Consider the following 26,032-nt stretch of genomic DNA (forward strand, 5'->3'; position numbering starts at 1 on the left):
GCATTTTAACAAGCATCCTAGGCGATTGTAAGTGTGCTGTAGTTTGATAACTTACTGCTCTATGATGAGATTTTCCCAACTAAGGTGAACATATTGCAAGGCAGTCCAGGAAATACAGCAAATAATACTAGAACTTTTTTTTTAGTTTTATTTTTTATCTCATTTAAAAATTTTCTGTTTTAATATATTTTATAGTATGCATAATATATTAAAACAATAATACATGGATATGTTTATTACAAATATATGTATACTAAGAGCTCATGCTCATTTTTTTTAACTGGTGGAGTACAATGAAGACAAAACCAAACACCCCAAAAAACAAACCTGGAGATTGCTGCTCCAGGAAATTCATTTTCCAATTCCTTTATACTGGGAAACAAAGGACAGTTACCATATAAATCATTGTCTTTTCTATTACTTATTCGTATGTATGTGGACCATTTGTAAGTTGAACTCTGCTTAAAAACTGAGATTTTGTGAGGTTTAAGCCAATTTTCAAAGTAATCATATCTTTGCAACCCATATAAATGTAAAACATGCCCCATTTCAGTAAAATCTCATAATGATCCATCCTTTTAAAACCTTTTTCTAACTGCTATTTTCTCCACAATGCTGACAGTATCCTATTTTGGGATAAGCAAATGTAAAATGCTGAGAGTTTTAAACTGAAAGATAGAAATCACTTGGATAAAGACGTAATTCATAATTAGGAAACCTACCAATTTCAATAATTAATGATGTAGAGACCCTGTTATCACATGACCTGTTATTTAAACAATTTAGGAATACTATAGGTCACATAATACTGCAGAGTCTTGTGCTAAGCATGAACTCCGTTAGAGTAGCACTGCAAAATTATAACAGCGTCATGCAATGGAACTCTAAAATTATAACAGACTTCTGCTTTCATGAAGGTTAAGTTCATGCTTAGTTCACGGCTCTATGGTGATTTAGAGTTTAAAAACACTTTTCTTCCAACTTGTCTCGCAGGCTCGTTGGGACTGTGGTCTCTTTTTCATCACTGCCACTCAACTAATATAGGATTTTTAGCTCCTTTAGTGCCTTTCTTGTCATTTTTGGTAGTTTTCTTGATCGTTTTCTTTTTGACACTTTTGTAGCTCCTGACAGTTATCATCTCTTTCTTCTTGACACTCTTTTTTCTCAGCAGTCATTACATAAAGCACTTCTCGTTTTCTGCTTTGTAACAAGCCATGATGTAATAGTATTTGCTGAATGAATAACCAAGAGTCCTAATATCATTTTTTGAATAGTCCCTTTTTTCCTTCATTATTTCAAAGACTCTTTATTATACACTAAAACCTATCAATAAATTGAACTATTTCTAGTTTGTCCATTCTTCTATTAATCTATTTGTCTATTCTTGTCCAAGTTGGAATTACTATGGCTTTATAATAGATTGTAAATGTTGATAGAACAAGATTCCCCTTCTGGCCTTCTTTTTCAAGACTTTTTGCCTCTGTGTGTATCTCTTCTTCTAGATGAACTTTAGACATGATTTGTCAAATTCTCTTGATCCTGTTGGGACTGGGATTGAAATTGCAGATTAATTTGGGGAATAATAACTCTTTGCAATAGTGAGTCTTTCTCTGCAGGAACATATTGAGGTAGTCCATTTAATCAGGTCCTGCACGTGTGTGTGTGTCTTTCCATAAAATTTTATGGTTTTCTTTGTATCTTCATTATAGGGCTCATATATTTTTTGTTACTTTGTTCCTAGGTTTAATAGTTTCCTAAAACAAATAATTGTGAATGGGATTGTTTTTCATACATTTGCTAAATGTGTTGATGTATAGGAAAATTATTGATTTTTGAATATTTATCTTGAATTTAACCACCTAGTTTTCCATTTGATTATCTTGGATTTTTCTAGATAAATGTCATATCTTGTGGAAACAATGACAGGTTAATAGCCCTCATTTTCTTTTTTGTCTCATTGCATTGTCCAGTTCTTGCAGAACAGTATAGAATGGCAGTAGTGAGGTGGCAAGAGACCCTGTTATCACATGACCTGTTATTTAAACAGTTTAGGAATACTATAGGTCACATAATACTGTGGAGTCTTGTACTAAGCATGAACTCCCTTAGAGTAGCACTGCAAAATTATAACAGAACTATGCAATGCAACTCTAAAATTATAATGGACTTCTGCGTTCCTGAAGGTTAAGTTCATGCTTAGTTCTTGTCCTGTTCCTGATTTTGATGTGAATGCTTCTGGTATTCAGTGTTAAGCGTCTTGTTCGTGGCATTTTTCTGGTGTGGATGTCCTTTATTGTGTTGAGGAAATGTTTTTCTGTTCCTAATTTTACTAAGAATTTTTATCATGAGGGTGTGCTGAATTTCATCGAATACTTTTTGGACAGCTATTGAGGTGATGTTTTATTATTATTTTTATAGATTTATGGATGGTGAATGATCCTTATGTTTCTGGGATAAACCTTACTTGGTCATGTTTTATTATTCTTTTAATACACAACTCATTTGATTTGCTAATACTTTCTTTAAGCTTTTTACATCTATATTCATTAGTGATTTTGGTCTATGGTTGTGGGCTTGTGCATGTGGGTGGGCGCTTAAGTGAACGCACACGTGACTAGTTTTGGTTTCCGTATCATGCTAATCTTATAGAATGAAATCTAGAAGAGCTTAAGTAAAAAAAGAATTTTTAAACTTAAAAAATTTTTTTTAATGGTACAATAGAACTCACCTACATAACAGTCTGATTGTGGGATGGAAATATTTAACTAATTAAAAAATTCTTCTATTAGTCACCATGGTTACTACTACTTTGGTCAATTTTTGTAATTCTGTATTTTCTTAGAAATGCATCCATTTCATTTAGATTTTGAGATATTTTTTGGCTGATTTAAAGTTGTATATAGCATTTTTATATAATTATAAGAATGTCTTCTACATCAGCAGCTATGTCGCCCTTTTAATTTCTAACACCGTTTGTTATGCTTCCTTTTATGGTGTGGTCAGAGTTGCCAAAAAATTGATTTTACTAACTTTTTACAGGATCAACTTTTCTGATTTTTAGGCTTAGTAGTTTGTTATGTTTTACCTTTAATTTTAATCAATCTTCTTTTTTGGTTTCCAGGGTTATATTTTGTTATTTTAAATGCACCTTGAATGAAATGATTATTTCAATACTTTTTCTTTTTCTTTTTTTAAGAAAAGGCTTTTAAGTTGATAACAAGTTCTTTTGAATAGTTCCTTGATTGCACCACGTGTGGGTATTTTTTTTTTTTAATTTTTTTGTAGAGCAAAAGAACTTTCATTTCCTGTGGGAATTCAAATCGGTACAGCCACTTTGGAAAACAGATGACAATCATTTACAAACCAAACATTCTCTTACAAGATAATTCAGCAATAGGATGTCCTGGTATTTAATCTAATGAGTTAAAAATTTATGTGCACAATAAATCTGCACATAAATATCCAGAATATATAAAGAAATCATGAGAAAGCAATAAACAAATGATCTAAAAATGACAGTTACTGAAAACTATTTTGTAGGAGTTGAGAGATCACATATGAAAACTGGTCAATCTCATGACTGATTAGTAAAAACCAGTATAAAATTATACAGTGATTCCCATTTCATACACACTAGATAGGAAAAAATAATACGGTAGATTATCTCCTTGTTGTCAGTCATGTGGAATAAGTAAACACAACATCACATGTGTTTTGATACCAAGTGTCTTCATTGTTATACATCTTTGAGAAGACTTGTGCTTTTAGTTTTGATTAGGGTTATTAAAAAGAGTAGTTTATAGTTGAACTATTTTCCCCCTAGCTTTTTTTCATTTTTTACTTTTGTTACATTCTGGACAGATAGTATAATCTGTATACCATGTAGTTATTTCCTTTTGGAAATTATGGAGATGTAGTCTGTGGCCTAATATTTGTCATGTGTTTGAGACAAAGGTTCATTTATGTTATATCAAATGTTTTAATTATTTTTAACACTAGCATAGTGCTCTAAAAAGATGTATGTTCCATAATTTATTTACTCATTCTACGATATTTTTATTTTTTGGCCATAATAAAAATAGTTGCTGTAAATACTCCTATACTTATCTTTGGTAGGATAGATTCCTAGAATGAACATACACACAAACACATGCACACTTGGGATAATTCTATACATTCACAGATTTAATTTGATATACAATAAATAGTAAAAATAAGTAATAAAATAATGATATATACTCAATTTGTTTATGTCACTATTATTTGGAGTTTTCATTTGTTAGTCAAATGCAATCTGAATTGATCATTTGTCAAATACCATTATCATCAAAATGCTTTTTTTTTGTCCTCTACTCACCCTTTTCCCCCAATTTCAGTTAGTTTATTCTAGGATTTTAGATGCAGTGGATTTAGATAGCTTGTAGATTTTTGAAAATATGTATTCTCTTTCAAGAGTTATATTTGACATTTTCAATGATTTATGACCATATTAACAGTAATTATTTTGACTTATTGTTTAACTCATCTTTTGCATACCACCAGTTCTCTTACCGTAAATTCTCCATTCCTAATCCTTATTTTGATTCATTTCTTGGTTGGCTACATTATTTCTTCAACTTTTTTCAAGAAGGCTATGTGTCAGGGGAATGGGGCATGGGACCAAGGACTTGATATTTGATTTCTCCTCCTCAAAGTCTCCCAGTTCAGCATTCTATTACTCTGGTACCCTGGATCTCTTTCCCTTCAATGAATGTTTCAAGAAATAAACATTTTGAGGAAAAAAAAAAAAGAAGACTGTGTGCCATTGGGTATATCTTTATGTTACTTTAGCCATGAATGACATCTCTGTTGATATTTAATTATTTTTTATTACCTTAAGAAATTTTATTTCCGTGCCATGTTCGTCTCTCAATTCATTTTTTTTGGCGGGGGGAATTAATTCTTCTTTGTGATTTTTAAAAAAATTTTAGGTCGAATTTATAAGCACTCTCAGCAACCTTTGATTACATATGAAAAACATGATGTGACCGACCATCCAAAAAACATAGGAGGATCCCGTTCTCTGCCCCTTCTGAAGGCTCATGGTAAGTTATCTGTGTAGTATTATTACTACCTTGTGGTATAAACTTACCTGAGGACTCGGTGCTGGCTAGATTAGGAATGGTGGTGGGCATAATTTAGCAAATTTTCATAAATATTTTGTGTGTTTAAAGATTAACATTTACAGGTAGCATCATCTATCTTAATGTTTGCTGATTTTTATTGAAAATGGAGAGTCCGGCTAATTTGGTGGCTTTAACTCTGCACATTAAAATCACCAATGGAAATTTTAAGACATCTATGATTTTAAAAAGTATTCTAGTTGGTTCTAACTGCAGCCAGGGTTGAGTGTCACTGGGTTAGTTAATTTAACTTTTATCAGACTCCAATTTTTACCATTTATTAAAATAAATGCTACTAAGAAAGAGTGATCTGCGATTTTGATTGTTTACTTATAACAGTAGTTTAGTTTCAAGGATACAGTTTTGTTGTTGAACTGATCAATGTACAAGTATTTGAGGGTATACAAAGTACCCATTGCTATACTTGGGTGTCATGTAGCTAAATGAGGAATGGAAGAGCAGTAGCCTAAAATCAAGGCTCCCTGTACTCTGGTTCTAGAGATGAAAGTTGATTCCATTTAAAAAATAGCCTGGCTTATTGTTAAAAAGATGGGATTTAAAAGTAGGAGAATAGTGCAGGGTATGTTACAGTATTACAAATTATTAGTGTTTTGGGGGAACTTTCCTTATTTGGTAAAGTCCCTTTATATTCTCCAGAGTTATCCATTGTCATAGAGTTTCTGTTAATATCACCATAGTTAAGCTCCACCACCAAGTACAGTGCTATAGCAGGTGCAATAAGACAGCAAGGAAACAAAAAATACTGTCTCCTGAGGAGTTTCAGATGTAACTGAGTAGATAAGAGAAAAATATATAAAATGTTTAATTCATGATACAAGAGACTATTAAGTGTGAAAATAGGCACTGTTAATGCATTGTGCCAGGATAACTAGTGTAAACTAAAACTATCCTGGAAAAACTGGAATATATAGTTACCATATATAACCCTATATAACCATATAAAAATAAATATATATAAACCCATATATATATAAACCCATAAATATATAAACCCATATATAACCATATAAAAATAAGTTTATTGTTGTTTATATCTACTCATGTTGTAGCTCCAGTTTGGCAGTAATTGGATTCAGAAATAATGCACCTGTTTTTCATTGTTTTTTGGAGTGAGATATGAGAAGATTCTGAAATAATTGCAGACAAGCTGTATTAATATAATGGTTAAGAGTAGAGTTGCTAAAGCCAGACTGGGCTTGTATACTGACTTTGTAACCTTGGACAAACTGCTTAACTTCTCTATGCTTTAGTTTCCTTATCCAGCACAACTGGAATAATAATTGTAACTACATGATAGGATTGCTGTAAAGAGGAATTAGATAAATACATGTAAAGCACGTAGGGTAGCACGTAATAGGAGTTAATGGAAGTGTCAGATGTTAGCAGTAGTAGTGGTGGTAAAGCTATGATGTATAGGTCTTTGGATGCTGTGCTTATGTCAGCTGAGTGTATTTGGCTGGCTTTTTATATTTTTCTGAGCATTTGGCCTGGTCATTTAAAAAATAGCTTGATTAGTTTGTGAAGTCGACCACTGTATGTTTCTCACCTGTAGGGGCTTTGATGTTTGTGGCATGGATGACTACTGTTAGCATAGGTGTGCTGGTTGCCCGGTTCTTCAAACCTGTTTGGTCAAGAGCTTTCTTCCTTGGTGAAGCAGTTTGGTTTCAGGTAAGTGGGAGAAAAAGGTTTAATGCAATTTTTGTATTATTTGAACATTGCAAGATGAAAACATGAAGAGTATATGTGCATGTGTGTGCATTTTACGGTTCCAGTTGTTGTAGGTTTGGGATCCTCTTTTTTCCCTTTAGTTTCCTTAACCAATTGAGAGCAGGCATAAGATGCTTATGAAGATCAGTATGAAGACAGCTTTATGAAGAGTCAGGCTGAATTGGAGATTGTGTCAGGGCCATGTGTATCCCTTTGTCACAAAGACTTCGCGACCCGAATGATCCTTGTTTATACTTCTATTTATGGGGGGGGGATGTTGGAAGAGTAATTACCCACTGCCCTGAGTAAAGATGGATCAGGGAAGGCAAGGTACAGAAGAAAGAGGTGAACCTGCTTGATGGGCCAATGGATGTTGGATTATCCCTCACTCATCAATCAGGTTCATCTGTCCCCTGTGTGGGTGGGAAGAAAAACTGAAAATCTTTTTCCTTTTTAAAAAAAATTTTTAAAATTTTTATTTATTTTGTTATTTAAGCTCATTCCTGCTTTAGGAGAAAGTTATTTTTCATACTGCCCTCTCCCATGGGATGGGAGGCAGTCTCCCAATAGGAGCATAAGCAAAAGCCAATAAGTACCCTTCAAAACAGAGCAAAACAAACCTCTTTCATGGGTAATGGAGTATAGACATTTGCACATATAGTGGAAGATCAATGAGTATGTGTTGAGTTAGAATGTGCATGCCTGCTTGCAGAAAATAGTATTGCTTATTGGAACAGTTTTGATTTTGTAAGAGGGTATCCTTGATGCTTCATATAAATTTGTAGCTTTTGAGTTTTACTTTACCTAACCTCATTTCGCCCTGTTGTCTGGCAAGGCCAATCTGTTTCATTTTTTTCCCCCGACTGCTACGTGCCTTGCACCCGTCTGTCTTTGCCTCTGGTTTTGTATGTGTGCACTTTCTTGCTTGGACTCACTTGTGCTTTCTCTCTTTCTCGCTCTCTCTCTCTCTCTCTCATCTGCTCATGTAGAAGACTGGAAGACTTCCCAAATGGAAGACTCTTTGTCCTCTCTTTATCAATTCAAATCCTCCACTGCCTTTAAAATGATGGTATACACACACATACATGACAGTTTTATATTTATATATATATGCATATATATACACACACATATATATGTAGGGTTATATATGGTAACTATATATTCCAGTTTTTCCAGGATAGTTTTAGTTTACACTAGTTATCCTGGCACAATGCATTAACAGTGCCTATTTTCACACTTAATAGTCTCTTGTATCATGAATTAAACATTTTATATATTTTTCTCTTATCTACTCAGTTACATCTGAAACTCCTCAGGAGACAGTATTTTTTGCTTCCTTGCTGTCTTATTGCACCTGCTATAGCACTGTACTTGGTGGTGGAGCTTATTAAATATCTTTGGAAGGAAATGAAGGGCTTGCTTGGCAAGGCAGTGTGCTCTGTGTGTGAAATACCCATTCCTGCTACTCTCTGCAGGTGAATTCTTGGCAAACACTTTTAAATGATGAGGATGGCAGCTTAGGGTTTTCTTTAAGGTTTAGGGTTATGCTAAGATTTTTTTTTTTAACTAATCACAAACTATGACTAGATGTCAGGTGAGCCAGATGTGGTGGTATGCACCTGTAGTCCCAGCAACCTTGAGCCCAGGAGTTTCAGGTCATCCTGGGCAAAATAGTGAAATGCTATTGCTAAAACAAGCAGACAAACAAACAAACGACAAATGAATGCATGCCTTCAGTGAATCTTACCCCATGATTTTTTCTCCGCTGTAACTCCATCTCCTTTCTCTTATGTAGCTGTTCTCTCACTTTATCATTCCAACTTGCAGGTGCATCGGATACTCATGCTCACTACATCTGCCCTCACCGGCATTGCTTTTGTTATGCCTTTTGTATACAGAGGAGGCTGGAGTTGGGTGAGTATATCTTAAACAGGATGTTTTTATAGAAATCCTTTTTGATGCCAAAGTAGATTGCTGTTTTTTTCTCAAATGGTGGGTAAACTATTCCTGCATGTATTTCTCTTTCCTTTTGAATCATCTGATGACTCTTTCTCACACCATTGGAGGTCAGGGCTAGGGTGAGGATGGAAGTGCAGATTACTTAGTAATGAAATTTATTTTTAGGCTACATCAAATGTTGTATATACACTATAGCTTTAGTGAGTTTTCCCCACTATAGAGTGGTGAAAACTCAGCATGATATCTAAAGAACATGAACAATGTAAGTGGTTTTCTCTAACTAGTACTATGATTGCCACTAAACTAACAGAAGTTGGATTTCTACTATGTGACCGGCTGTGCTAAGTGCTTTACATGTGTGATTGAATTTAAATCTCAAATAAAGTAGGTATTGGTAATAATCCCATGTCACAAATGAAGAAACTGAAGCTTATTCCCAAATGCTTATCTCCAGCCTAGACCTCTCCCCTGGCTTGAGACTCACCCATCTAGCTCAAGCTACACCCAGGACCCCAACTTGCATGTGTAAGACTTCAAACTTAACATGTCCAAAATGGAATTCCTGATCTTTTTCCCATCTTACTCCACCTTCCGTGAGTCCCATGGTAGCTGTTGGAATTCCATGTTTAGATCAAAACCTTGGAATTATCCTTACCTGTGCTCTCTTGCATATCCCACGTCAGATCCATTGGGAAATTCTATTGGCTCTACAGTGAAGGTATATCCACAGCCCACCACTTCTCACTGCCATCACCGACACTACTACGTGGGCTTGAACCGCCATCATCTTTTGCCTGGATGTTGCAGTAGCCACCTAACTGGTCTTTCCACTTCAACCCTCACTCAGATACTGTCTGTTTTCAACAAAGAAGGCAGAGTGATTTTTTAAAAATGTAAATCAGATCATGTAATTCCTGTGCCTCTCAATTTTACTCAGAGTAAAAGCCAAAGTTCTTCCAGTGACCTCCATGATTGGGCTCCCAGTCGTTCTCTGACTGGCCTCCTCCCCATCTCCATCTAGTGCATCCCCTTCCACTCTGGCCTCGTGCTGGTCTGCAAACCTGGCAGGCACCGCCCTTCTTTGTCTTCTTGGCAAAGACTCTTCCTTCTGCCTGGCACATGCTTCCTTCACTCCCTCACCTTCTTCAAGTCTTTGCTCAAATCAGAGCCTTTCAGGGGGCCACACCTTGCTTATTTTTTTTCACAGCATTCTTTACCTTATGCCATTTCACATAATTTACTTACTATGTTTTTTCTTTGTCTGTCTTCCCGCACTAGTATGGCCAGCTCTGTGAGAGCTGGGATAACCATTGGTATGTTCACGAGTGTATCCCAGACACTATTCCAGTTTTATAGCTAGTCAGAATTTGATATCTAAATTGGGTAGTTCAGAGTTTGGGCTGGTGCCACAAGGAGTGAGATTGATGAGTCTTGGGTCACAGATATCACTAGGGAACCTCCCTCCTGCTTTTTATTTTTTTAAAAAGAATCTTAAGGATAACCAACCTCCTACTTTTTAGGTAGTTCATGGATCAGTTAACGTATTTATTCTAAAGGAAATTATGAAGATTTTATGACATGAACTGAGACATCAGAACCTTATTTTACCCAGGTATTTGGAGCAAGGGTGACACTTACTTTGTAATGTTGTAGTTTATAGTCTTTGCCGTTTATGAATAGGATAGTGTAAAGGTTAAGAACACTGTTCTACAGCCAGACTACTTAGATTCAAATCCTGGGACCCCTTGGGCAAGTTACTTAACGTCTCTGTCCTCAGCTTACTCACCTGTAAAATGGGGATAGTGTAGTATGTATCTCACAGGCCTTCTGTGAGGATTGGGAGTTAGTTAACTGAAGATACTTAGGACAGTGCCCAGTACATTGTAAGCACATATAAGAATTTTGGTGTTGTTGCTGTTTCGTTTTTTTATTAGAAGCCCTTTATGCTTCCAGAGTCACGGTTATAATTTTATCCATGTATAACTGAGTCCCTGATTTGAGAATGTTTTTATATTGCTCGTTTGTCAGCCTTTAGTTCCTATTTACAAAGACTTCCTATCATGGCTTAGAAACCATTATGTCCCCATTTCTAGGTCACAGATTTATAGGCTACCTGAGCAAGTGTCAATGTAACAGACTGTAGTATCCTTCCATCCAAACATGTCATGGGTTAGAGCATCTTCTTTGCCCTTCTCTTAAGTGTTTAAGTGAAATCATACAAAGTGGTCTTATCCAACTAGCTACTCTTTTGAGCAGGCACACAATGTCACTAAGGGAGGAGTGTAGCAGAAACTGTTCAGATACTATGTCGATGTTTTTTCTTGGGTTAGATCTTCATTCTGAACAGAGGAGATAATCTCTTAATACAGTGGCTGTACAGGTTATTCACTGAATCAACAAACATTTATTGAGTGACTAAGACTCTGTTAAGCTCCAGAGTTCCAGGGAATCATATAGATCCCACAGCTTAGGGAAACCCAGAGGTCTAAACAAATCATTATAATACATCGGAATGATTGCTCTTGACATGTGGACACTAACTAGCCCCAGCTGGGCTGCGAATGATTGTGCCAGTGTTGGTACTCACTTAACATCCTGATGGAGGAGAGAAACATTCTGTACGTGAACTCCGCCACAACCATTTATATACCGTGTGGCCTTGGATGCAGCACTTGATAGCTCTGAGGCTCAGTTCCCCGATTTGTAAAATTGGGATATTGATAACCAATTGTCAAGCATTGTGAGAATTAGTAGTGTGTGTAAAGAACATGCCTGGCGTAAAGTATATACTCAGTAAATGTTGCCTATTACCATCATCATCATTACTGAATGTTTAAAGCCATGGGAAAACACTAAGAATACATCTGTGTGTGCTATTTTTAACTTGAGGATTTAAACTGATAAGAGAGATTGAGACCATTAAAACAACATGACTTTGTTTAGCATGCAGGTTACCACCCGTACCTCGGCTGCATAGTGATGACTTTAGCAATTCTTCAGCCTCTTCTGGCAGCCTTCAGGCCACCTTTGCATGACCCAAGGTACTTCCAGCTTTTATATATAAATGCTCTCTTAATGTGGATATCGTGAGTTGGCAAACAAATCCCTTTTCAAGTGGAAACATTTTGCATTTTATAAAATTCAGTGATAAATTGTAGTTACTTTGAAAGCCTTTAAAATGTATTTCAGATATCTAATTCCCAGGCAATAAGGGAAATTGCATGCTTTTTATTCTCTTGGGAATTAATTGTAGTTCCATTGCTTTTAAGAATACTGACTGGTTCTTTATTTTGGTAGAAGGCAAATGTTTAACTGGACTCATTGGAGTATAGGAACAGCTGCTAGAATAATAGCAGGTAAGTAATTGTGATGCCACTTATTCATATATAATTGCTGGTTGTTTATATAGCAAGTTGTAATTTGGCTTAAATGATTTTTAGATGCATTAGTAATTGGAGTAATTGGTTGTTGAGGAGAAATCAGCCTTAAACATTGGAATCCAGAAAGTAATTTCTAGAGGTAACTATTTAAGTCATTATTTCAGTTTTCAGTTTAAGGTTTTAAAAATGACTTTAAACTCTCCTTTTAAGACTTCTTTTTTAGCATGTGCCTTTCCCAGCAGGATAAGCTATCCTGATGGCCAAACATTTGAGCGACTCAAGTTTACGGTCATTTTTGAGTTGGGTTGAGGGGAACTGTTGGGTTCAAGCCCTCTGTCTCTAGGTCCTTTCCATGGGGCTTGTATCTCCCAGAGTAGGGTGGTTTTCAGAAGTCAAGTATGATTATCCAACACATTTTGTTGCCTTATGTAATAAATACCTAAGCAGGCACCTCCTACCCTAACATTGCTATAGTCTATGGGATTCTTTGTGAACGAAGGAGTACAGTCTGCAATGGTTTCCATACTTTTCTCCCTTTCTGCTTTGCAGTTTGAAAGCTTTCTGGAAAGTTTAGGTGCCTCTTTTTTTAACAATTGGTAGATCATAATTATAATTTCCCATCTTGTTCTATCTAGCTTCACAATAAAAAAGACTAAATTAACTATTTGGTCTTAAATATTAATCTTATTTATTTCATAAACTCTTTGTTGATATAATACACAAACAAGCACACACATAATTATGTCCCTTGGTGGCGACTACATTTGAATGTGTATTTTTTTCTCTTAACATTAGTGGCAGTGATATTCCTGGGAATGGATTTACCAGGATTGAATCTTCCTTATCCACGGAAAACCTATGCAATGATCGGATTTGTAGCCTGGCATGTCGGGACTGAGATTGTTCTGGAGATACATGCTTATCGACTCTCTCGAAAAGGTAGCCTGCTCAAAAAGCCATGCTATGAAGAATCATGTTTATACAAACTGTTGGAAAATAATTAGTTTCTTGATACTAATCACTGACCATTACGTGGTAGGAATTTTCTGCTTTTGTTTTTTACATGGTTTAGTATGAGAATTTGTGAGTAAAATATAAAGGAAGTATTTTAGGTTTTAGTGAAGAAGTCTTCTTTTACTTTGCATCCCAGTCTGACTTGAAGCCCGTATAGATCGGGAACCAAAGCCCGAAGCTGAGAGAACCCTGAGATGGAGGAAGAGACTCAGCCCTGCGGACAATTTTTACCTATTTCTCAAACTTACTGTGTGCTGTCACTTAGGTTACCATGTACATAAATAGCTAGCTAGCTAGGGAGCAGGCTAGATAGGAAGGACTTACATTGCCTGTGCTCTCTAGTGGCAAGGTCTGTTTTGGTCCCAGAGCCAGGCAGCTCAAGATACTTATAGCCACCATTGGTGGAGAAATTAGTAGAGAATGGTGATATTTTAAACTTAGCTAAGTGTTGTCTGTGTCCGATCTGAAGGTGAAGGTGTCATTTGTAATTTGAAGTTGTAATTTGGCTTAAATGATTTTTAGATGCATTAGTAATTGGAGTAATTGGTTGTTGAGGAGAAATCAGCCTTAAACATGGGAATCCAGAAAGTAATTTCTAGAGGTAACTATTTAAGTCATTATTTCAGTTTTCAGTTTAAGGTTTTTAAAATGACTTTAAACTCTCCTTTTAAGACTTCTTTTTTAGCATGTGCCTTTCCCAGCAGGATAAGCTATCCTGATGGCCAAACATTTGAGCGACTCAAGTTTACGGTCATTTTTGAGTTGGGTTGAGGGGAACTGTTGGGTTCCAGCCCTCTGTCTCTAGGTCCTTTCCATGGGGCTTGTATCTCCCAGAGTAGGGTGGTTTTCAGAAGTCAAGTATGATATAAGTGAGATATGAGACACCTTGAAATAAGTGAAGGTATCCTTCTAAAAACAAAAACTGTTTGTTGTCCAGTGTATATGTTGTGAACCTAGGAGCCTGAGTGGCTTTTAGGAGCTGAGTAGTAAGTATCTGTCCTGACACTTTTGGTTCTTGAAGGTTATATACACGGGGCTTTTGATGACCACTGAATTATGGCTTACTGTTTGAAATACATATGTTCTTAAAACTTGGATTGTGGCCGGGCGTGGTGGCTCACGCCTGTAATCCTAGCACTCTGGGAGGCCGAGGTGGGCGGATTGTTTGAGCTCAGGAGTTTGAGACCAGCCTGAGCAAGATCGAGACCCTGTCTCTACTAAAAAATAGAAAGAAATTATATGGACAGGTAAAAATATATATAGAAAAATGAGCCGGGCCTGGTGGCACATGCTTGTAGTCCCAGCTACTTGGGAGGCTGAAGCAGGAGGATCGCTTGAGCCCAGGAGTTTGAGGTTGCTGTGAGCTAGGCTGACGCCACGGCACTCTAGCCCGGGCAACAGAGTGAGACTCTGTCTCAAACAAACAAACAAACAAACTTGGATTGTTATCGTATGTTAATTAGCTTGATTTAGCCATTTCACAATGTCATTATGTTATACACCATAAATATCTAAAATTTTTATTTGTCAATTAAAAAACCCAAAAACCTTATATTGTGCGGACTTGGAGGTGGTGTTTATTGATTAAAAGAGGGCCTATTTAAGTTGTTTGACAAATACTCGCTATAGCCAGCTTGTCCCAATTTGTGAGAGTGTTAAGTATTTAGGAAGTTGACCACATTTAGTAGCTTGAAATGGGAGAATTTACACCTTGAAAATTGAACACTGCAAATCAGGTGGTTTTTTTTTTTAAAGTTAGTTTACCTGCAGAACACTGTTCTTATAAACTTATGTTATTATTCTTGACAGTTGAAATACTGGATGATGTTAGAATTCAGATCCTTCAGTCATTTACTGTAGCTGAAGCAGAGGTAAGTCTTTTTCTTCTTTATGGGCATAACCTTAAGGTAGTACTTTTTCTCATATCTCAATTTTTCTTTCAGGGTCATACTTTTAAAAAGGTGGTCTTGGCAATTTATATCTGTGGGAATGTGACTTTTCTCATCATATTCTTATCTGCAATCAACCATCTATGAGCAAGGAAAGATCTTGGCTTTTGTGGGCCAGGTGATAATTATCATCAAACCAAAGAAACTTGAAGCCTGTGCTGACTCCTTGGAGCATATCTGAATTCTAATTTGGAATACGAGGGCCATGTCTACAGAGGAATTCTGAAGTCTCGTCGTTAGAGATCAACATGCAGGAGGGTCATATAGACGAGAAGCTGATGTCAGACTCTTATGTCAATTCTGGACCTTAAAGGGAAGGTTGTACCTGAGGAGAAAAGACTCTTCAATATTCCATGCCAAGATTTTAAGAATGTTAGTATTTAAGAACATAAACAAGAACAATTTGGAAAAAACAAAACAGATGTTACCAGAATAAAAAGGAGATTGTATTACAGTATACATATTTTGGACTACAAAGGTGCTGCGATAACTTCAAGAAAACATTTATTTTTACTAGTTTATCTGAATGGTCTTTGGACTTTTTAAATGGAAACTATGTTTTTCAGTCCAGTTTCGTACATGTTCTTTGCTCTGTTTATTTTGTTACTTCTCTGGTAAAGGTCGAAGTGGGGCTGACACGATTGTGAGTTTTATTGACATTTGAATGTATTATAAATATCATAATTTCTTTCTTAGAAGTGAAATGCGAGTATTCATCTTCTGATTAAAGGCCTTCTTTATATATTGAGCTACAAAGCTAAAGTGCCATTTTATGTTAATTGTTTTGACCATAAAATTTAAGTTCTTAAAGCATTTGTAGATGTGCATTTCAAAACTGATAAAACTCACCCTTGTGAATACACCTAACAACTGTTCTCTTTCTTTGTAAAAGTAATATGGGTGGTTCTGTTTTGTTAGACATTTCTGGTGCTCTAATGAATCAAAATCATTAGTGTGTTTTCCTTTTTATTCCATTAATTTATCTTCTATTTTATGGCTGGGTCTCATATTTGCTATGAGGACTTCTAGCCAGTGGGTGGTGCTGTAATACCGAGGTATGAACTGCTTTGTTCCTGTTTTTCCTTGCGCCGATTCATTTTTGGTATTTAGATAACATCATGGGATGGTGTTTCCCTTAAATGCAAACTCTTCTTAGTCTTTATTTGAAAAATTTTTGTATTTTTTTATTGGGTCAGATTATGGGTTAGAAACTCAAATTAGGGATTGCTGTTGTTTTCTAGTTTCACTTCTGCTTGTTTTCTAACCATGATTATTTGTAACAATTGTTTGATATTTCCTTTTACATTCCCCTGACCTTGTAACAACTGAATACAGCTGTCTTAGGCAAAAGAAACAAGCAAAACTGGACATTTTTAAAATAAAAAATGTTTAGGGAGTCATATTTGATTTCTTTAGGTATTCTTTCTGATTAGATTATAGTTTCTGCTTGTCCCAAGAACCTCATTTCTATATGGTGTAAATAATAGCCTCAGCTCTGTATCCTACATCTTTTACTGGGTAAAATGAGGCGGAAGTTTTATTTTTATTTCTTATATAGGTTTATCATAAGTAGCTTAGAGCTTAGATATGAACTTTCTATGTTCATATTCTGTAGGTGCCATAGTATTTACAGTCTAAACTTTCCTTTTGAATGTCTTTATTTTTTAAAAAAAACCATTTAGTATAGAAAATTAAATATATACTAAAATATTTTCATCCAGTTTTCTGTTATAAGGGGCTTAAAGGTTAATAAATTTCTCCTAATAAGTTATATTCTGTATCTGACAAGGAAAAATTCTTTTAAGGAAAAGATGAGCCTTGATGTGTTTGGTTTTCAAATATGTGAGATTGCTGACTTTCCAGTGTTGAGGCTAAGACATTTTAACTTTCTCTTTTTTACTGATTCATATATTGGCACTATTTTGATACTTAATCAACTGACATACAGAGTTGTACACAGAAACCTTTGTCATTTAATCTTAATAGACCAAATCTTTTCATTAAATTCACGAAATTATGATTCTTCTGCTATGGGTGGTTGGTATCCACAAGCTGCAAATGCCTGTTTTTCACTCCTTTCAGTTTTTCTTCTTTCTGGAATAAACAATATGGGTAGCTTTTAAAATATTATTGCTTTTGATAGGCGTGATTGTTAAACTATATGCTTTTATATCTTTAGCAATGTTGCCTAAAACAGTGAGAAAATCATGAATTTTCTTCTTAAAGAAGGGATGCTCTACAAAATAAAGATAAGTATTTTTTTTGGAAAAAATGAAATAAATTCTCAAAAATTAGAGTTGGGGTAGCATTCATACCTGAGGCTATTTTTGTTTTTATTATTTTCTGGTCTGTGGGAATCAATCTTAAGGGCAAGGCGGTCTATAGCATGAGTTATCAAATAAATGAATCGATTCACTTTAGTGCTTACTTGGTTTTTGTCAGGAGTTTTGGCCAATGTGGGTTAAGTGACACCTCATCTCTTCCACATTTTGCCCTCGTCCAGGCTGCAGTGGGAAAAGACAAATGCAGCAGATGCCAACTAGGAAGCTCTGGGCACATGTAGGTTTTGGCTGAAATTAGATTTATCCGTACACTCTGGTGAGGCAGATTTAAAAAAAAAAAGAACAAAGGTCCTTGTATAGGTGGGAATGAAAGAAAAGATTCTTTTAAGCTTTTTTAAAATTGGATTAGAATGCTCACTGTTCCTATCCACATCCTGCTTCCTTTCTTCCTTGTCCACCCTCCACCAAGTTTGTCTCTGCACCCAGGTCATTAATGGTCACCAGCCTGGAATGCCCTTTCTGTTCTTCTCTTCCTAACAATAGGTAGTTTATCAAGTTCTAGCTCAAGTTCTTTTTTTCTCCTTGGAGCCTTCCCTGACTCTATCCAATGTATGTGTCTCCTTGTCCTAACCATATTTATAAATTGGACAGGAGGCAGCTGATCCTGTAAATAAAGAAGGACGGGGAGTTGGAAGACTTGAATATGCATGTTTGCTTGTTGATTTATAAGCCACATGTGCTTGGGCAAGTCACTTCTCTGGGTCCCATTCCTTCACCTGTAAAGCCCATCTCACTGAGTAGCTGTGAGGATTGAATGAAGTGATGCCAGCAAAAAGTGCTTGCTTTGTACGTGTCATTGGTGATGTCTTTGCCATCTGATTACAGTGATAAACTTGAATCATTTTTACATGTAAAATATGCATTTTTCATTTTATAAAAAAATTTGATGTTCATATTGAAAACATTATCTAAATAAAATAAACCGGACACAAAAGGACAACTGTTGTATGATTCCACTTATATGTGGTACCTATAGTAGTCAAATTTATAGACAGAAAGTAGAATGGTGGTTACCAGCGGCTAGGAGGAGAAGGGAATGGGAAGTTAGTGTTTAATGGGATCAGAGTTTCTGTTAGGGAAGACGAAAAAGTTCTGGAGATGGACTAAATGTCTGTCACCTGGTAAGTGGGTCAACAAAATCTATATTCATACACTGAAATACTATTTGGCAATAAAAAGGAATGAAGTCCTGAAATGTGCTGCAACATGGATGAATCTTGGGACATGTATGCTAACTGAAAGAAGACAGCCACAAAATCCACAAGTTGTGTGATGGCTTCTCAATTCTGTAAATATAGTCCCCTCTTATCCATGGGGGATACGTTCCAAAACCTCCAGTGGATGCCTGAAACTGTGGAAAGTACCAAACCCTATATATATTATGTGTTTTCCTATAAATACATACCTATGATAAAGTTTAATTTATAAATTAGGCACAGTAAGAGATTAACAAAAATACCTAATAATAAAATAGAACAATTATAACAATATGCCAGCATCACTGCTCTTGTGCTTTGGGGCCATTATTGGGTAAAATAAGGGTTACTTGAAAACAAACCTTGGGATACAGCCACAGTCACTCTGACAACCGAGAGGGCTGTTAGGTGACTAACAGGCAGCTAGTGTATACAGCGTGGATCCGCTGTGCAAAGGGTGATTCACGTTCCAGGCGGCATAGAGTGGGATGTCACAAGTTTTTATCATGCTACTCAGAACAATGTGCAATTTAGAACTTATGAATTGTTTATCTCTGGAATTTTCCATCTAATATTTTTGGACCATAGTTGACTATGGGCAAATGAAACTGCAGAAAGCAAAACCACAGGTAAGGGGAGGCTACTGTAAATGCTATTGAACTCTATGGTATGTATATTTAATAAAGAGTTTTTGAAAGAATTAAAGGGAGGTGCAAGTGGTGCCCATCCATGGCTTCCACAGGCAGACCTAGCCACCACCATCGTGTTCTGGGTCATGCTCTCAGCGCTTTCTTAGCGCTGGGACTAAGGTCCTTGAAGAACAAAGACCACACTTTAGCTATATCTCACTTCACTATATCCCACACAGTCTAATTCTGTGGTAGCTAGGTGGCCTTGAATTGGTTACTCACAAACTCACTCAACACACACTTACTGGGCACATATCCTGTGACAGACACTGTGCTGGGCACTGGGATTGGATAAAAAGATAGCACAGATGTTAACCCTGCCCTCCAGGTGCTCTCAGCCTAGAATCACGGAGATTATATTTAAATCATAATAGTAAGAGATGAAGAGGGAGATGATGACGCATCTCCCTTCAAGATAAAACTCACCATTCAGATGGAAGGAGTGCAGTTAGCTGACAGCACCCAGCTGCCGCACCTTGAGGCTGGAGAGCATGCTCTTCCCAGCCAGTGATGAGCATAGCCAGGGTACTCAGGCCTTGCCAGTCCCGCCCAACATGGGCAGCCTGCTCTGGGGCTCCCTGATAATTTTGTCAGGTCTGCGTCATGGTGAGAGGCTCTTCCTGCCCACTCTTGCTTCCTCCCCTTTATCTTTCATCACCCTCCCACCCCAAGAAACCTTTTAAATTCTAAAAAAATAAAAAAAGGAATTAAAGAGAGGAGTAGACATTTCCATAATCATAGCTGGAGATTTCAACATTCCTCTCTAAGCAATTAATAGAACAACTGGAAAAAAAACACACCAATATGGGCACAGAAGTATGACTAGCAGTATCAGCCACCTTGGCCTAACTGATATTTGCACTATACATAGTAACTGTAGACTACACAGTCTTTTAAAGTGCATGGTGTATTCACCAGATAGGTCATATGTTATGCCAGAGAAGAAGACTAAATATATTTAAAAGGATACAAATCATAGAATATGTTTTGGATAACTATTAAATTAAAAATTGATATCCAGAATCTCTGTGGGCAGCAATATGGAGATACCTCAAAGAGATACAAGTAGATCTACCATTTGATCCAGCAATCCCATTACTGGGCATCTACCCAAAAGAACAAAAGACATTTTATAAAAAAGACATCTGTACTAGAATGTTTATAGCAGCACAATTCACAATTGCAAAGATGTGGAAACAATCTAAGTGCCCATCAATACATGAGTGGATTAATAAAATGTGGCATATGTATACCATGGAGTACTACTCAGCTATAAGAAACAATGGTGATATAGCACCTCTTGTATTATCCTGGATAGAACTGGAACCCATTCTACTAAGTGAAGTATCCCAAGAATGGAAAAATAAGCACCACATGTACTCACCATCAAATTGCTTTTAACTGATCAACACCTAAGTGCACATATAGGAATAACATTCATCGGGCATCGGACAGATGTGGGGGGGGAGGGGATGGGTAGATACATACATACTGAGTGTGGTGCGTACCATCTAGGGGATAGACATGCTTGAAGCTCTGACTTAGGTGGGGCAAAAGCAATATACGTAACCTAAACATTTGTACACCTGTAATATGCTGAAGTAAAGAAAACAAAAACAAAAAAAAGAAAAGAAAAGTGCTTTTTTAAAATTTTTTTTTAAAAAAAAGACCAAGTGAGGGTTATCCAAAGAATGCACTGTTGGCATAACATCCAAAAACTTAATCAACAAAATTCACATATTAAAGCATAAAGGAGAAAACCCATCTCATCATCTCAATAGATGGGGAGAAAGCATTTGACAAAATTCAAAACACCTTCATGGTAAGAACTCAGCAAACTAGGACTGGGAACTTCTTCAATGTGATAAAGAGCATCCATGAAAAGCCTCCAGCTAACACCATACTCAATGGTGAAAGACAATATTTTCCCCCCAAGACTGGAAAAAGGCAAAGGATGTCTGCTCTCCTCATTTATATGGAACATCATACTGGAAGTCCTACGCAGTGCAATAAAGTAATAAAATGAAATAAAAGTCATAAAGTTGTGGAAGAAGTAAAGTTTTTATTTGCAGACAACCTGTTCACTAAGTAGAAAATCCTAAGGAATATACAAAAAACTACTAAAACTAATTGTATTTACCAGAGTCGTAGGATACAAAGTCAATACAGAAAAGCAATTTTATCTTTATATACTAACAATGGAAAACTACAAAAATAAAAACCAATCTCAATTTTAATAGCATTAGAATAATAGAATGTTTAGAATATTTAATGACAGGTGTGCAGGATATGCACACTACAAAATATTGTTGAGGGAACTTAAAATTGACCTAAATAAATGGAGAGCTATATTATACTCATGAATTGGCAAATTTAGTATTAAGATGACAATTATCTCCAAATTGATCTATAAATTCATTTCAATCCCAATCAAAATCCTAGTAGGCTCGTTTGAAAGGCTGGACAAACTGATCTAAAATTCTTATGGAAAGACAAAGACCTTAAAGGGCCCAAACAGTTTTTTTTTATTTCAGCATGTTATGGGGGTACAAATGTTTAGGTTACATATATTGCCCTTGCCCCCACTCCAAGTCAGAGCTGCAAGCGTGTCCATGCCCCAGATGGTGTGCATCACACTCATGTATGTATACACCCATCCCCTCCTCCCCGCTCCCATCTGCCTGATGCCCGATGAATAGTATTCCTATATGTGCACTTAGGTGTTGCTCAGTTAAAAGCAATTTGATAGTGAGTACATGTGGTGCTTATTTTTCCATTCTTGGGATACTTCACTTAGTAGAATGGGTTCCAGTTTCATCCAGGATAATACAAGAGGTGCTATATCACCAGTGTTTCTTATAGCTGAGTAGTACTCCATGGTATACATATATATCATATATACATTTTATTAATCCACTCATGTATTGATGGGCACTTAGATTGTTTCCACATCTTTGCAATTGTGAATTGTGCTGCTTTAAACATTCTAGTACAGGTGTCTTTTTTATAGAATGTCTTCTGTTCTTTTGGGTAGATGCCCAGTAATGGGATTGCTGGATCAAATGGTAGATCTACTTGTATCTCTTTGAGGTATCTCCATATTGCTTTTCCCAGAGGTTGCACTAGTTTGCAGTCCCACCAGCAGTGTATGAGTGTTTCTCTCTCTCCACATCCATGCTAGCATTTATTGTTTTGGGACTTTTTGATAAAGGCCACAAAACAATTTTTTTTAAAGAAAAGATAGCAGCAAGCACACCTAGTGCCCAGATCTTGTTTTCTTTTTTCTTTTTTTTTTTTTGAGAGAGTGCAGTGGCATCATCATAGCTCACTGCAACTTCAAACACCTGGGCTCAAGTGATCTTCCTGCCTCAGCCTCCTGAGTAGCTGGTACTACAGGTGTGCATCACCATGCCTGCCTAATTTTTTTTATTTTTAATAGAGACTGAGACTGGTTCTCACTCTTGGTCGGGCTAGTCTCGAACTCCTGACCTCAAGAGAATTCAGAGTGCTAGGATTATAGGCGTGAGCCACCGTGCTAGGCCCCAGATCTTGTTTTCTGTACTATTCTCCAGTAGAAGGCAACAGAAACCGTTGGAGAAATTGCTGACTCTAGGATCGGCACAGAAAATATATGGGATAAGCCTAGATCATCTGGTACTGGCAGAAAGTAAGGAAAAAACAAAGCAAAATCATTTATAGAGGTATGTTAAAGGGACTCAGGAGCCAATTGAAAGCCAATAGCCACAACTGGAACAATTTGAGCAGCAAATTGTGCTGGATCATAACTCAAATATAAAGTACATATCCATGAGTCCAGACTGATTTAAATATGTGATCGAGTAAATAAATAAATGGGGGAGAATAGGCAAATCTGTGCAGAAGAATTCTAAGTAATTATGTAGATTCTCTGTCCTCATGGAGAGGGACCCTCTCTACTCCCTGAGTACATAGAGTCTTCCTTCCAAAGAGTACAGTATACAACGGGGGAAAAAGAGTAACTTTATGGTGACCCGGCAGACACTCCTTCAGCGAGGCGATCAACATCCACAGTGATAACTCATGTTGAAGGTATGTGCCTGTAACATGATGTGATGAAAATGGATTTTACCTCTGTGGTTTTCCTCCATAAAATCCATAATCCCAGTCTGGTCATGAGAAAAACAGCAGACAATTTGCAGTAGAGGGACATCCTACAAAATATCTGTCTAATAATTTTTGAAGCTATCAGGGTCATCAAAAAACGAGGTAAGTCTGAAAAAGAGTCACAGCCAAGAGGAGCCTAAGGAGATGAGACAACTAAAAGTAATGTGGTTTTCTATTTGGGACCCTGGAACGGAAAAAGGACATTAGGTAAAAACTAAAGAAACATGAACAAACTATGCGACTTTAGTTAATGATAGTGTGTCAGTACTGGTTCGTTAATTATAACAAATGTGTCATACTAACGTAAGAAGTTAACAATAGGGGAAACTGGGTGCAGGGTATATGGTAACTTTGTGCTATCTACTCAATTTTCCTGTTAATCTAAAACTGTTCTTAAAGTCTATTAAAAAAACAAGGTAAGACTGGAGGACCTACTCCTACTTGATTCTAATACTTATTATAAAACTACTGTATCAACCAGTGTTAATATAAATAAAGTGTGGTATTGGTGTGAGAGATATATAGATGAATGGAACAGAACAGAGAATCCTTATGCAGATCCTCACTTATAAGGCCAATTAATTTTTTAGCAAAGGTGATAGGGTAATTCAATTTGGAAAATACAGTCTTTCAACAGGTAGAGCTGGAACAACTGAATATCTTTAGAAAAAATTATCCTTAATTTGTACCTCACTTACTTTCCTCTAAACTTTTCTTTTCTTTTCTTTTTTTTTAAGGCTAGTCAAGAGCAGTAGTTCCTCTAAACTTTTCTTGACTTACTTCTCCTACTCCACTTAACTCGAAATGGCCCGTTGACCTTAACATAAGCACTGAACATATAAAACATCAAGATATGAAATGATGAAGGGTGTAGTGGCATCAACCTTAATGCAGGACATCTCAAACAAACTAGATGATGAGCGGGACACTTGGTACTTTTCATTCACTGACAAATGGAATCCTCAAACAACTGTGTGAGGCATATGACATTAACCTCATTTTATCGATAAGAAAACAGGCTCAGGGAAGTTGTTTGTTGCCCAAGGTTATACAGTTAGTGTGGCAGACACTATTGGTGTGTCATCTCCCCTTGGTCCATTTCTGCAGCGCCATAGCTGCAGTGGACAGTTCTGAATAAGTGCAGACTTATGCCAACACTGTCCCTACAGAAGCATGTCCTGTGCTTCTTTCTTCCTTTCACACTGGACCTTCTCCAAGGCTGTAGGAGCCTGTGTGACTCTCATGCAAGTGCAACCCAGAAATGCTGGGAATTTTAAGGTCCCAGGGGTGACCTTTAATCAATGAGGGACCAGATCTGGTGGACAAATATCCCAGCATCCTCTCCTTCAGACAGACAATTATAGGTGCTTTCTGTACCTGTTGCCTAGAACATTGACCTTGATTCTGCACCATTATGTTAACCATTCTTTCCTGTGTCTTTCTTCCTGCTCCTGGGATCTCTTCTCAAATAATCCACTTGTACCCAGGTCCTATTTCAGCCTCTGCTCCTTGTTGGAACTGGGAGTGGCTCTAGACAGCAGATACTCAGTGTGGGATTCTGGAACTGGATGTCCATTCCCTGGTCAGATGGCAATGAGGGCTATGTGATAAGTGGATGGTGACAACCTTTGGCAGGCTGTACTATTACAATTGCTAAGACTCACTTGTACTGGATTGAGATGTACAGGTGAAAAGGGAAGAGTTGGGTTATGTAGTAGCTCTGCACTTGACTGATTGGGGCAAAGGTACTGTCATGTACTGACATGTACTGTAAAGTTGGCTGCTTTTGATAATTGCCTTAGAAGCTTTGAAGAAAAAGAATTAGGCTCAGATCAGCCAACTACTAACTCAGGGCATGCTAGAAAGCCAGATAGGCTCCATGGCTATGTTTATTTGTTTGTTTGTTTGTTTATTTATTTATTTATTTATTTATTTATTGAGACAGAGCCTTACTCTGTTGACCTGAGTAGAGTGCCATGGCGTCAGCCTAGTTCACAGCAACCTCAAACTCCTGGGTTCAAGTGATCCTCTTGCCTCAGCCTCCTGAGTAGCTGGGACTACAGGCAGGTGCCACAACGCCTGGCTAATTTTTCTATTTTTAGTAGAGAAAGGGTCCTGCTCTTGTTCTCGCTGGTCTTGAACTCCTGAGCTCAAGCGATCCTCCCACCTCGGCCTCCCAGAGTGCTAGGATTACAGGCATGAGCCACCGTGCCTGGCCTATGGCAATGTTTACAGAGACCCCTGTCTCCTGAAGCCAGAGGTTAAACTATGTGAGAATAAAACCCAAGCTTCAATCCTAAAGGTGGCAGGGCTACAAAGGAATGTGCAATTTTGACAGGTCACTTACGCTCCCGTCAGAGCCATGAAAGGAAAGGAGACTCTTGGACCTGAAATAGGGGTATTGCTGAAAGAACCTCAAATATTTGAATCTTCATATTTCCCAGAACGTTCCAGGCTGGCAGAAGGG

The 26,032-nt window shown here is 37.0% G+C and overlaps 1 protein-coding gene across 1 annotated transcript in view; it reads left to right on the forward strand.

Moving 5' to 3' along the window:
• The window catches only part of FRRS1 (ferric chelate reductase 1), a 45,339-nt gene extending 29,289 nt beyond the window's left edge, over positions 1 to 16,050 (forward strand). The window contains exons 9-16 of the mRNA XM_045546416.1: positions 4,971 to 5,084; positions 6,736 to 6,851; positions 8,721 to 8,807; positions 11,796 to 11,893; positions 12,150 to 12,208; positions 13,028 to 13,171; positions 15,056 to 15,117; positions 15,190 to 16,050. Of these exons, the coding sequence (XP_045402372.1) occupies positions 4,971 to 5,084; positions 6,736 to 6,851; positions 8,721 to 8,807; positions 11,796 to 11,893; positions 12,150 to 12,208; positions 13,028 to 13,171; positions 15,056 to 15,117; positions 15,190 to 15,282 (773 nt within the window). The 3' untranslated portion in view covers positions 15,283 to 16,050. The remainder of the gene's footprint in view (positions 1 to 4,970; positions 5,085 to 6,735; positions 6,852 to 8,720; positions 8,808 to 11,795; positions 11,894 to 12,149; positions 12,209 to 13,027; positions 13,172 to 15,055; positions 15,118 to 15,189) is intronic.
• The last annotated feature ends 9,982 nt before the right edge of the window (positions 16,051 to 26,032 follow it).

This window comes from Lemur catta, chromosome 3 (assembly GCF_020740605.2).
Source record: "Lemur catta isolate mLemCat1 chromosome 3, mLemCat1.pri, whole genome shotgun sequence".
NCBI classification, from domain to species: Eukaryota; Metazoa; Chordata; class Mammalia; order Primates; family Lemuridae; genus Lemur; species Lemur catta.